Here is a 14,086-nt window from a genome sequence, read left to right on the forward strand (position 1 = left end):
TACAGAGAAAATGTCAATGAGTCTAACATATTGACATTTTATATTCACTCTCAAAACAAAAAAAGAAAGTCATTCAAAAGTGTTGCCCTTTCCCATGTTTTTCAAAGGAAAAGGAGAACACCAGAATTAAAATTTCAAAAACTGTTCGGATCAGTTCGGCGAGCTGCATTGTACATTACACAATTTAAAATAAAATTGTTGATGAGGTGCATCGATGCATCAGGTTGAAGTCCTTCAATATACAATCATATAGTAAGTGCTCGGACTCACACCCAGTGTACTCCACAGCATGCAGAATATAAAAGCATATCTTTCTGCCACAGGGGAAAACCAATCATAAAACACGGTCTGTATGCCTCGACAGCACAGAGACCATCCCGCGTCGTCGCTTTCTCTATTTGTTGTGGTAATATGATCGCAAGTACGGTCGCAGAGTGTGACACACTGGCCTTACAGTGTGCTGGTGCAGACAGTGATGAAGCAGATCAGTTACCCTGGTAATGATGCTGCGTGTGGACATATGGAGCAGGTGTGAGAACAACACAAGCTATGACTCATCTTGAATTATTTACCCACTTCAATTAGTGCCAGGTTGTGTGTGTGTGTGTGTGTGTGTGGGCAAGGATCTTTGAATGCAACTTTACTTGTTTATCCTCCATTTCTGTGCTCAAAATTGCAAAGTACTTTAAATGTGTTTTAAGTGGCATGAGTCCATGATATTTGGATGAATGACGAAAGACTTAGCATACTTGCATTTGCTAATTATTACTAAACACAAAGTACAGCTGAGATAGATGAGAATGTCGAATGTCATAAGTCTTGCAGGTGTTTGTTCATTAATAAAAGTATTGGACAAATTGAGATTTTGACCTGAGAAAAGATGAAAGTTAAAGGACATGAATGCAGCAAATTCCATGACAATCCATCCAATAGTCGTTGAGATATTTCACTAAAGACCCCAAATGTGAACCTCGTGGTGGCGCTGGCCAGATTTGGCAGGATTTATCCCCTGGGGACCATGCATATCTTTATAAAATCTTTGGCCAATCCATCTATTACAAACATTTCACAGATATTGACAGCGTCATTAGGATAAACCTACCGAGGGCCTGTATGTTCGTACACAATTGTAAGATAGTCGATCTAATAGTTGTTGAGGTATTTCAGTTTGGAAAAAGTGGCGGACTGACGGACAGACCGACCCGCATTTCTACCCTGAGAGCCACGCTAGCTTTAACAGAAAATTGCTAAACACAATGGAGAATAATAAAGAGAAATGGCAATTCAGTTTGATTATCAGGCTGAGTTGAACATTTTGAGCTATCCTCCACTTTCTGACCCTCTTTGAATTGTTATGTGTGGCTGTCCTGTTTCTGTTTTCCTCTTCCACACAATGGTACCAGAAAGAAATGATGGTGACAGTTAAGAGATGCCGTGACGTGGACCTGATACAACATCTGTCTGCACACCTGTCACAGCTTTTAGCTCTGAGAAACATGTGACACACATTGATAAACGTGTCTCCACCTACAGTAGACACATTCACACACAACTACATTCATACATGGCTGACAACATAAGGTCACACAGATAAAAGGTCACGGTACACACAGAGTACATATCCACCCACAAACACACAGAGACAACCATAATGACTGTGTGAGCGACATGATGTGTCCTGAGTCTGGGCACATCAACCAGTTAGACGCAGCAGCTGTAATGATCTGATTGGATTTGTTACGGACACAAGACATGGCCAGACTTCCTGGCACAACCAGCCTACGTCTTATCAGATCTGGAAACTCCAGAGAAAAAAACACTTCAAGGGAAACTAAGATGAAAAAACAAGAAAAAAAAGCAGATGAGGAGGAGCAAAAGGGGAATTAGTTAATTGGCCAGTTTCAACCATCGACTCGGCACAAATGATTTCTTTGGAGTAATTGGAGTGCTTTGCAGATCCTTCAGGTTTGAGTATCATTGCATTGCTCAAGCGCCCTTTGGTCGTTAATGTAACTGTAAATAACTGAATAACTGGAATACTGGAATTTGTAAAATCATACAAACAATGACAGCAAAATGTGTCTGAATTGCAAATATTTAATTAACCAGTATTATATCAAAAACCCACTTTGAATAATACCAACATAAAACAAACTCGACATGTGACAATTTGCACTAAAACACCCTGTGTGTTTTTGTGAGTGTAAAGTGACAAATAGGCCCATTACTGAGGATCTAATACAGTTTCATTCCCTCCTGACGTGAAACTCATTCATGGCCAGCTCTGTGGTTTGCAGTCTGTTACACACACAATTGAGTCATTTTAGAACAAGCTCTCTGGGAATACGAGCTCATTCTCCTTCATCCTAAAAACACGCACCGTGTGTCGGTCTGAGTTGGTCACAGGCTGTGATGAGGAGGATAGAGAGGGCACTGGGGCCACAACCAGTTTCCTCTGAAATGCCGTTTGCTCTGATGAATGTGTTTCAGGACCAGTTGTGGGCAGCAGTGCAACCTTACCTGTTGGAAAAGACTTTGCTGTAATTGTACACTTGGATCTCCAGCATCTCGTTTCCATCCAGCCTGCTGGCAATGGGCCACCGAAACATCTGGGAAAGAAAAGATAGACCATGAATCTATCAATTATTGTTTTAATTCAAAGTCTTGTTAGGTCCAACCAACAGTGAGTCGATAATGCATTCACAAAGATATATAACAGAGAAAAGCACAAACAATCACATTTGAGAAGCTGGAACAGAAGACATTTTCCCTTTATGATTAATCATAACGGCTCTAAACAAAACATGCATCCTGTTTTTAGTCAAAATCAAACCTAGTTTACTATAAAGCGCACAATATTTACCATCTCCCATTTGCAAATTGTCCAAGTGTCAAAATTCTTCCAAATGAATATATTGTGCCATCAATGGAACAATATATTAATAGAGTCCATGGCATTTAAGGTACCTTCTGCTTACAATTCTGCATATTTTAAAGACGAGAATAACTGTTCTTCTACTTTACACCATTTAGCGGTGATGATGCAAAAATGATGCTGATTAGTAAGTGTCTGAAATCTCCAACTATGGAGTCTGTCCCTTAACCTTCTTTGAATAATTTGATTATTTTGATCAATCAAAAAGCCATTTTAAAAGTTAAAGCTCCTCAAGTGTAAGTTTAAAGTTAATACTGGATCACATTCAAATTTAGAGTTTAAGATTTTGGTGCAACAGAATTAAATTAAATTTAGAGAGGCTTGCATTTAACCTTTCATAATTCAAGATAGTTCTAAAGTTTGGTGCAACATGATATTAAGTTAAACCATGATTAAATGAGGTTTAAAAGTCGATCAGAGTCCACAAACAAAAGGTCTCGTGTCCTTTGTGTCAGCATACACACGTTCCTCTGAAGTGTCCTTGAGTTTAAAAGAATCCCTTCCAGCAACAGAGGAGCTCTTCTTGAGGGACTAAAATGTTTTATTTATCACCATAAACATCTCCAGGCTCTATAGCACCGACTGAGAATATTGATTAGCCTTTTTGCTATAAAGGTAATACAGGAAAGAAAAGCAGCCACCAAGCACAACTGTGTGCTGAAGAATGTCTTGACTATGTCTTGGATATCCTTGAGAAAAAGCCCAGGTTGTGAGACATGTCGAAACAGCTTTGAAGGATAACCCTTCTTTGGCACTTTCCATATAAATTAGAGTCAGAAATTAGCGTTTAAATAGATTTCAGGTGGCTCATTTCAAGCATCTTTAGATGACTTTGTTTCAAATTCTTTTCAGCACAAATCTCTAATGTATTTGCTCATGGGCTCAGGATGGTACTTTCCTTGTTTTTTCACACCAGTAAGCACACAGTACATCTCTCTTCAAGATCAGTTATAGAAACAAGTCATTTATAATTCAAAACAAGTACCATCTTCATAAAGGGTGAAACACAACACTCAAAGTTAATAGGATAAGTATAAAAAAAACCTTTAATGACACAGGATTTGACAGCCTGAACTCATCACTCGGGTATTTTTCCAAAATCTCTACTTCTTTAGTCTAGATTTCTGAGTGACCAATAGGATTCAACTTGAAGATTTTAGGCTTTAGAATGGATCCTGTGGGATTAAATGACTGTGATATAACTCGGTACCTGCCTCACTCACCCAAGCTTTGTGAGTGAATTGTAAATCCAATTTAACTGTTCCCGTAAGAATTATTGAAACTGTATCATCTAATAATGTCATCAACTTTGTCTGCATCATCAGTAGATAAAAACTGCATATTAATGGTGCGGTGGATATTAAAACAACACAAACCATGTTTGCTTCTGTGAAAATAAATAATAAATTAAAATACAAACCGAAATACTTTTGAAAATGTTTTAAAATAATTGAAAGGTCAAATATAAAATGTATAATCAGAACCTGTTGACAATAGTATGGCAGAAATATTACATCATAAATATCTAAGTGACATTGTTTTCTACTGTACTGTTTTGTTGGAGGTACATTTCTGTATTCTATTTTACTTTTATCCCAAACATAATTTATATACTAAATGACAATTTCAATATTTCTGGAAATGGTCCACAGTTAAAGAAAAATAAAACACACATATACAACCCTCTTAGATGTCTAATTAAAGCTCAAATTATCATGGAAATATATCCAGTACTTGTTGGTACTTGCTTTACATTGACAGACAGAATAGTTCATGCACCATGAATCAGTTTAATTAAGATAGATACTTTAAAAGTCCTTTGGACTATAATTTAGGTATAGAAAATTCTGAAATATCAAGTAGCTAAAATCTATGAGAAACGTATGTGATAGATGTCCTAAAAGCATCGGAGTCCCACTACAGGCATTAACATGCACAGCAGTAAGGTTTACCATCTCTCATGGGTTGATTATGACAAGGTAGCAAAATTAAGTACAGAACAACAACATTTATTAATAAGGTGAGAGACTAGATGAATTACTTTGTTGCATCCCTTTCAGTAAAATCACCCCAGAGCCTTCTTATCTGTACTTTAATATCTTGGATAAGAGGCTGTCTGAGGGCAGGAGGGTTGCACGGGTGATTTAAAACTCATTCACCCCCTGCTGATGTTGGCTTCTCAGCAGAACACTGCGTGCTATCAGGCAAGCGATCCATCAGGATTGTCCCATTACCGAATCCTGGGGTTCCCACCTGCTGCGATCCATCAGGATTGTCCCATTACCGAATCCTGGGGTTCCCACCTGCTACTGGTAGACCTGCCTTCAAGGATCTGTGGACTTGTGTGTTTGCATGTGCGCAACGCATTGAACCATAACTCTGAGCTCTCCGCCCTGAGGCCCTGCATTCTCTGTTCTCTCTTCCCAAGCTTAAGCCAGGCATGATCAGTACTCCTGCCTCTTTCTTGGCTGCATATCACTGGCAACATTCGGCCTGCAAACACCATCAGAGTGATGGTCGTTTGCTACGATTATGGCTAACACAGCCGTGCCACATCTCATTTACAACTAAATCTCCTCTGATGTGTTTGAATAGCCGAGAGAGGGAAGAGAAAGAGGCCTCAGCATGGTTTTAATGCACGGATGACAGCCCACGCTGCTAATGGAGCAAATGATGCCAAATATACATACCAGAGGATAAAGCATACTGTAGCTAAAATGATACGTACAAACACGATTGCAAACATTGCTATGGGGGGGGACTCAGGGAAGCCACATTAATTTCCCCAGAGTAAGAAAACCACTCACTTTAATCATCTCTGTGGTACATTTATGTGTTGGTGCAGGTACATATTTACATGCACAAACACAGACGTACAAACGTTAAGCTTTGCTTGTCTTCATTCTCTGCTGTCCAAGACTATTTATCTCTGAAAAGACACACATGCAGAAATCCGCAACATGAAGAAGTACGTCGTTTATGTTGCCTAATGCCTTCACAGCCACCATGACGGACCAGAGTGCTTAAACTGGTTTAAAGACCCTGACAGTGCACACAAATGAAATGAGAGCAGAGAATCCATTAAGGTGAGAAAGTGGAAAGGTTTAGCAGGCTTCAGCTGTGCACACGTTTTAAACAATCAAATGGAATTTGGCTGCAGTGTTACAACAATCAAAATACAATACTCAATATTGACTACTGCATTTTTAAAAAGATGCAATTTTTCTCACAAGAAAGCAATTTCAGATAGTGCTATGCAACATTAAGCTGCAAAATATACACATTTGTCAAGCTAAGACGTTCTCCAATACGCTAATTATTTCTTGCTTTCTGAAATAGAGTTCTCTAAAAGCCAAGTTTAAAACCTCAAACTGTTTTGTTATTACTATTTTCCCAGGTAGAACGCACACCCACCCAAAATATTCTTTCCTCAGCTCTATTTAATTATTTAACAGGTACAATAGATATGAATATACAGTATATGCACTAGTTTAGCCAAATGTCTAATTTTAACCTGCTGAGTAACATTGTAATGCTAAATGGACGCAGGCAAAGGGATAAAACACACCGAATTAAATGTGTGGACCGTCATTTGATTTAGTGTCGCCATGGTTTAATATTTCAACTTTGGACGGCAATGTCGTTTACTGTTACCATTGTCTGAATTCCCTGTTGGACTCACCTAATTTTACCGTCCAGTTGTCGTCCAGTGAAAGGATATCTGGTTTGCCGTCTGTTGTCTGCCTGATTCCATGTGAAGGCTACAGGTAACAGTGTTTATAGCTGATGAAGCATGTTATATCAGAATGGTACAATTGTAAGAAAGTCAGTAGTTGCTGCAGTCGAGCAATAAAGCAAAAAAATGTAGAGACTTTATTCCATTTCTTGTGTCTTATATACATTAAATGCTTATGAGATAAAAACCGCGTGTTCTTATTCATGTCCTCGCCAGTAGGAAATCTGTTATTTCATCCACCTGCGACCAGCGAACTGCCACACTCTCTCTCGCTAAGCACCCAACCGCAATCTAAGCAGAGGTCGAATCATCAACAATAAGTGAAAACACCAGTGAGAGTGTGCAGGGCTTTATATAAAAAACTAAAATATGGGTTTCACTGTGTTCTCGTTCTGTTTTGTACAGTTTGTAGCTCTGCACAGATCAGACCTGAAGCTGTCAAGTAGCCACTGTGCCTCAAACACTGACCGATGTAAAACTGCTGCAATGCGCCTACTCTAAAATTCAATCAGACTTTATAAAAAGGTATCACAGATTATGTGGCTATAGAAATGTGCAATAGTAATCTGAAAAAAAATATAAGATTCTCCTCTCTAGTACTAAAGCCTGTCTGAATAACACACATTACTATTCAAAGCGCCCCCCTCCAGCCCTCTGTATTGTACAATACAAAGCCTAATTGGCGGCGCGAGGCCGGACATTAAAAGTGACAGGTATGATCTCACAAACCAGAAGCCTCGAGGCCACAGTGGCCAATGAGAGGGGCTAAATGCTCAACTGAAGAGCAGCTATTAGTGCTGTGATCCCACGCTGGAGCACTGACCACGCCGTCCTCACTTCCCCCCCGCTCATCATATCTCATGACTGTTGCCATGGACACAGAGGATTAAAACACCTCTATGCTTAATTACGAACAATGTGCTCCATCTTTTGTATTCACTCACAGCAAGGGAGGAATACGTTATATTTACAGGAGCATTGTTCATGCAGTAGTCGTTGTGTTGAGTTCACAGTCTCGTTGTGATCTTATATGGTGACGCAATCCTCTGCACTTTGATTATGCAGGCTTAGATGTATACTTAAAGGATAAGAAAGATAAGGGTAGACTGAAGAAGGAGGCTGTAAAAGCCCCGTTTTCATTACATCTGGCTTTAGCAGCACACTGAAAAATGCTATGTAATATTTAGGATGGTGAGAAAAGGGTTTCTGGGTTTTCTCTGAATTTGCTGAACAAGATGATAAAAGACAGAGTCCATCTCTGCAACAGTAAATTATTAAATGCTGGAACTTCACTCGCCTACATACAGTAACCTTTCTTTATTCTGCTTCTTTAAATCACATTTTCTCTCGTTTTTTGACCAATGTGAGTTTGGCTTTAACTACCTACCAGTTTTGTCGTTGTGAAACCCTTAAGCCCATCATTTTGTTGTTAATCTTGAAAAATGCTTCAGAACATTTTATGACACTGACCTCAAATATTTGAAACTGCACCTCCAAATGTATCATTTGAAAACAAACACTTTTTCCTATTCTTCCTTTCTTTTAACATTAATACTAATAGTGCATTAATACTGAGAATATACAGAGGAGGGGTACTGTGTCCATCTTACTCTGTTCTTACACTCGTAGCTCTACCGGGTGTCTGAAGTCCGTGTCGCACTGGAGAGCGATTAATGCTTTTGTTCGGTTACAGTTTCTGTGTGGACTTCACAATAGTTGTGCAGAACACAACAAGCATTAATAAAAAAAGGAAAGTCCTCTGTTTTCTGTCCATTTCCCTCCTCAAAACCGCAAACCATGGCTTCAGACGTCTGCTCCATATGGCCGATAACGCTGCTGGACACACCGCTCGCTGATCACTCTAATAACAGCTGCTTCCTCCGCATGTCGGCAGTAGCAGAATTATACAATTCTGAATTTAACTGCACAAGTATAGACAACAAGGTCAGCAACGGGTGTAATCAGTTATCCATGTTGAATTAAGCACTGGTAGTCGATCAGTAATCAAGGCTGTTTGTGTTGTTTCTGTTCTTCCGGAAAAAGGTGACGTGATAGGGGCATGATGAAACAGGGAAAGACACGTCATGACTGCTGAGACTCAATCGGGCGCCGACGTCATCGTTTTAAAACGTATGCGTCCGTCCACACTAGGAGGTAACCCCAAAGTTTTCAAACTCATCCGCTTTCGGTGCTCTAAAACTCCGGCCTGGTGTGGACGCTCAGTGTTACACATGAACTTAGAATAACATAGTAATCTGTGGTAATGCCTTCAAAAACAAATTGTATTTTTTCCTCTATAGATTTAAATTTTACAATCAAAACATATGATCAATTCATAAAACAGGATGCATTGTTACAGACTGCCCAAGAAGAACTGTACTGACAGCACTTAAAATGAGCATCACTTTGACCCTGTTACAACATTAAAATGCTTCTCATTGTAATCTCATTGTTTTTTTCTGTCCTTGCACAGGTCTCATTCTCCAGAGTCTTTTATTCTCCGAGCCACTGCTGTTAAAAGTATTTTATCAACGGTATCAGTTTATAAGATTCAGGTCTGCTCCAGGGAGGGGATTTCCCATCTGTGAGTATACTGAATAAATTATAGTCCGAGCAGATTAGCACATTAGAATTTACAGTTGGCATACTTGCTGTATAGAAATGAATTCATTGGCGCATTAGTGTTGTGGATTAAGAATGGTATTTTCTTGTATTGTAGTATTGCCAGTTTTACTTGAGTAAAGGATCTATTCCACCATTGCAACACAAAAACTAGATGTGTGTCAGTCTGGATGAAACAGCCTCTCTAATAAGCTGGGTCTGCTGAGAAACTCTATCTTATCCAGTTCACTGACATCGCTGCATGCCCACCACCACCACTCCAACCCAGTCTCAATTTATTTTTTCCAATTGGACTGTCCATCCCTGTTTTCATTTCCACCCCCGCTCTGTTCCCTCGGATGTCAGTTTATCGAGGCTACATGCAGCAATGTTTCTGAATTCATCTCAGTCTCGTCTACAATGTGTCAAATTAAATGCCATGGGTGCAGACATATGGACATTAATCCAGTCAGAAACTGTCATTTACCCAGAGCGCAATTTATCAATGACTGTAGCAGCTCCAAGCCCTGTTTTCCATGCTATTAATCCTTACATTGGTGCTATGCAAGATCAACCGTTGACAACAGTTTGTTACGAACAATTAGAGATGAAACGGTATGAAATTATCATGTCAAGACTAAAGTGACAAATATTATTTGCATTTAATTAATTGCGCCCAGCAGTTGATATATATTTCGAGGACTCTTGATAAGGAGTCACCCCGCGTTGCAGAATAGCTGGTCCACCTTAAATGAAACTGAAGGCTAAGTTAACCGTAAACTTCGAGGCTTACTTTCACCCTTTCACTTTGATCAGCCTCTCTCTCGCTGTCTCTCTGAAATGGTAATACTAACTATCAGGAATTTTACCATAGTTTATAATGAAACCGGTAACCGCTACATCCCTACTGACTGTTTGTGAAACCACTGCTACATGTAGTTTAATCCATAAAAGAGTGGGTTTTGCTTTTTTTTAGAAAAGCAGGGTAGCAGTTAAACCAAATAGATATCTCAATATGAAACTTACCTCTTCTTCCTCTCTTGAAATTGAGAGACAGTGCTGGCAAGTATAAGAGTTTTTATCCAGGTAATTAAATTAAATCCCATTTCGTTGCAAGCTGGACTAAAATACAACAGCAATTAGCTCACCAGTTTCTGCTGTGAAAAACCAGATGGTGAAGAGATAAAGAACAACACATTTGTCCAGTAAGCTGCTTCACAACTCGTTGAATAGACAGTGTTGTGCTGGGTGATAGCACTCATCGCTCAATTAAAAACGTTTCTGTTGAATGGTAAATGTAAATGGACTGTACTTGTATAGCGTTTTTCTAGTCTTCCGACTACTCAAAGCACTTTAATACTACATGTCATGTAGTATGCAAGGTGCCACCTGCCCATCAGGACTAACATTCATACTACATTCACAAACCGTAGGCACGAACCCTTTGATTGAAGGCCGACCCTGCTCTACTACTAAGCCACAGTTGCCCCTGCCGAGGTGGATTTTTTTTTCTCCAACTACATAACCTCTTCCTTCGGTTTATCCTGTGCCAATTTTTCCAAATATGCAAAGTTACAAATGGCTGAACAATAGCCAAAGCTGGGGGAAAATGTATTGTATTTACTAATTAAAAAGGAAGTATTTATAGAGGACAAGAAAACCTGTGAACACAATATTATTATTGTTATTGTTAGAGCTGAGCTGCGCCGACACAAAGCTTTAAACAAACATATCTCTAAGCTACTCACAGTAATATAGCACTACCCTCTTATAGATATACAGTGCAGTGCCCCCGAGGCTTACAGCTATTCACCTTATTCTTTGCCTGAACGGGCGTTTCCGCTTTACTTCATTTTGTAATATTACTTCTGTTTTAGAGTGTAACTGTGATTACTTTGATTAGCATCGCCACCTTTATCATCCTTTACTTGCCAAGAAATCAGTTTTTAACCTTTAAAAAAAATCTGTTAAGTTTTAATAACTTTTCAGACAAGAAAGGAACCACATACATTCCCAATATGTGGTCAATTTATCCAAATAGCATCTATTTGGAAATTTACATCAACGTTTTTGGAGCTGTGAGGAGCCGGTGGTTGTGCGATACTGGCCGAATGTTCCCAAATATCATTCAGCGTTAACATCGCTAGCGCTAAACCAGAGGAACAAATTCAATTTGCAGATGTTAGCATGCTTACATGCTAAACCAAGGTGGGGAGCATGGTAGACATTCTGCCTGGTAAACATCAACATGTGAGCAAAAAACTTCACAAAGCAAAAAGAAATTTGTTAATCAACTTTTGAATTTGAGATATTCCAGTTTTGGGTATATTTTGTTTTTATAATACCAGATCATATTTCATTGTTTTGGAACTTTTACAGTAAGTGGATTACTTTGTGTACTTGTGTGTGTTTGGCACTGTCACTCTTCAGAGAGACTCATTAAGGCAGAGGAGTTACAAGCTGATGCACATGGGCACACACAGAAACAGCAGAGCTTATATATGTATCTTCTCCTAAGGGCTCACACAACAAAGTAAAAATACAACATTCCCTACAGAAATGATGTTTTTGTTAACACTGTGTGCATATCAGCACACTTGTTTGATTCTTCTGTTTTGTCATTCTAAACCCACAACACTGATACGTAAATCAGCCTAAAAACAAGAAAGTCATTAGAATAGTTTACATACAGTAAGTACAGCAGCTGTAGGTTCTACTGTGCTCATTTTGGTTATTTCAGTTTTCAGCTTCCCTCAAACTCGAAGCGGGCAAAGAAAATATTCTGCTCAGATCATCATTTATTCAGTATACTCAGAGATGGGACATCGCCTCCCTCGAGCAGCCCTGAATCTTAAAAACTGGTGAAGTTCATAAACTATCTTTAGCACCAGCAATATTCCAGCTTGTGTCTTGTCCAGAGGCAACTTCTACTCCTCTTCTTCTTAATTGTGGTCAAGTGGTTGCAGTATCAGTAAAGTGGTAAATAAATCAGATGAAATATGACCTCCAGAGGTGGATCGCCCTAATGCATGGAGTTATTCTCCAGTGGCTCGCTGGATATGAATCCTGTACTGCTGGGTGTAATCTATATTAGTTTAAAAACCTAACCTGATGGTGGTATGTTCTCATATAACAGACACGCCTTCCTTGAGCCCACTAACTTCCCAAACCTGATTACAGAGGCAGTCGGGGAAGTTTAGGGGAAGTGACCTCGCTGTGGTCTCTTCCTACTCTCTTTGGTCTGCCGCAGCACGCCCCGGAGTTCAGAGTCCTGATCAAACTAATGAGGGTTTCAGTGGTGAAGCACTCCAAAAGCATTAACAGTGACACAGCGAATACTAAAACAGCAACCCTGTCCCCTATGGTTTTTATATACACTACTAAACTAAAGGGTTAGGGTTAGGTCAGTTCATTGGCAATGTTTCTGTGTGCAAGTCATACGGAGCGTGTTGGGGGTGGATGGTTGGTACACATACCACAGGTTTCTGGCGCTCTAGGCCAGGGTTCAAATCCTGAGTCCCTTGTGTGGTTACATTTAGGCAACAGAAGCACTTTGTCTAAGATTAGCGGACGATCCTGGTTCAGTTACATGTTAATAAAGTACCAACCCCATGTCTCATGCTTCAAGTAGCTGTTGATGTTGATATTAAACATTAACCATGAAAAGATGGAATCAATGCTTTAGGTGCTATGAGTGAATACTGTGGGCAATGTAGGTTTTGACTGGAAGAAGAATGTGGAATATAAAAACAGTATCTCTGGTTCTGCTGCATAGGTTTTTGATACCTTTTCTATGATTTAAATTGGTGCAGTACTCTTTTATCAATGATTCCTTATTACAGCAATAAATAACGGAATCCGGGCGGCTCTAAGTTGCAAACATAATTTGCAGGAGCCGGGGCTAAAAACAGTAAGTATAGAATGGCCTAAAATATTCAGAATTTAGCATTACGTAATCCCAAGTCTCTCATTAAAAAGTCAGACTGTGCACTTAGTACACTGTAGGAATGTAGCAGCTTCAGGCCAGAGGAGAGGGAATATTCCTGCACTCATTATGTTTGCATGGTTCAAATCTCTTGACATCTTGTCTGAAAACCAAACAACCACATTCCTGATGAAATTCATCCTGACGCATTGGCATAGACACATACACATGTACAGTAGCTATATCTACAGGCCCATAGAATGAACCCTGTGGTCCCATGCAGCACTTACAAGGCTTTCTGTTCTTTGCTCCAGTTATGTCTAACTACTAGTGAGGGGGAAGTCCTGGTGTACTGCAGCTAAAAGCCAAGTCCCACCATGGTATAAATAATGAATACAGAATACCCATGCAGTCTATCTGCAAACTAGTTCAAAGGCATCCTGCTAGTCCATGCATGAAGCAACGACACACACAACTCTATGCTAATGGTCCTCAACTGTAGGGGCTGGACTGAGCTTACTGAGCCATGCAAATGTTCCAGTGCTGAGGATGAAGATGTCAGATGAGGAGGGTGTGATGAGGAGTTGCTCAAGAGTTTGTGGGGTGGGGGTTGGTGGTGGCTAGGAAAACAGTACATGAATGCTCAGGCACCAGCAGCATGTAACCCCCCCCCCCACGCATGCTCTCACAAACACACACACAAATCCGACACGGGAACTACTGGAAGCACAAGTCGTCCCAAGGGAAGCCTGGCAGTTTTATTGATGCTGAGTGATGCTAACGACCCCGCCAGCACAACAGGACCGAGACGAGAGCATCGGGTGATGCGAATCACAAGAGATCACACATCAGTAGCAGCCACTCGGTCCTATAACAGTTACTCTAATCA

The 14,086-nt window shown here is 39.9% G+C and overlaps 1 protein-coding gene across 1 annotated transcript in view; it reads right to left on the reverse strand.

The window, feature by feature from the left end:
- The window catches only part of otofa (otoferlin a), a 63,030-nt gene that overhangs the window by 40,123 nt on the left and 8,821 nt on the right, over positions 1-14,086 (reverse strand). The window contains exon 3 of the mRNA XM_076083877.1: positions 2,521-2,609. Coding sequence (XP_075939992.1) covers positions 2,521-2,609 — 89 coding nt within the window. The remainder of the gene's footprint in view (positions 1-2,520; positions 2,610-14,086) is intronic.

The sequence above is a fragment of the Anarhichas minor genome, unplaced genomic scaffold (genome assembly GCF_050575085.1).
Source record: "Anarhichas minor isolate MPS153535 unplaced genomic scaffold, ASM5057508v1 ptg000136l, whole genome shotgun sequence".
NCBI classification, from domain to species: domain Eukaryota; kingdom Metazoa; phylum Chordata; class Actinopteri; order Perciformes; family Anarhichadidae; genus Anarhichas; species Anarhichas minor.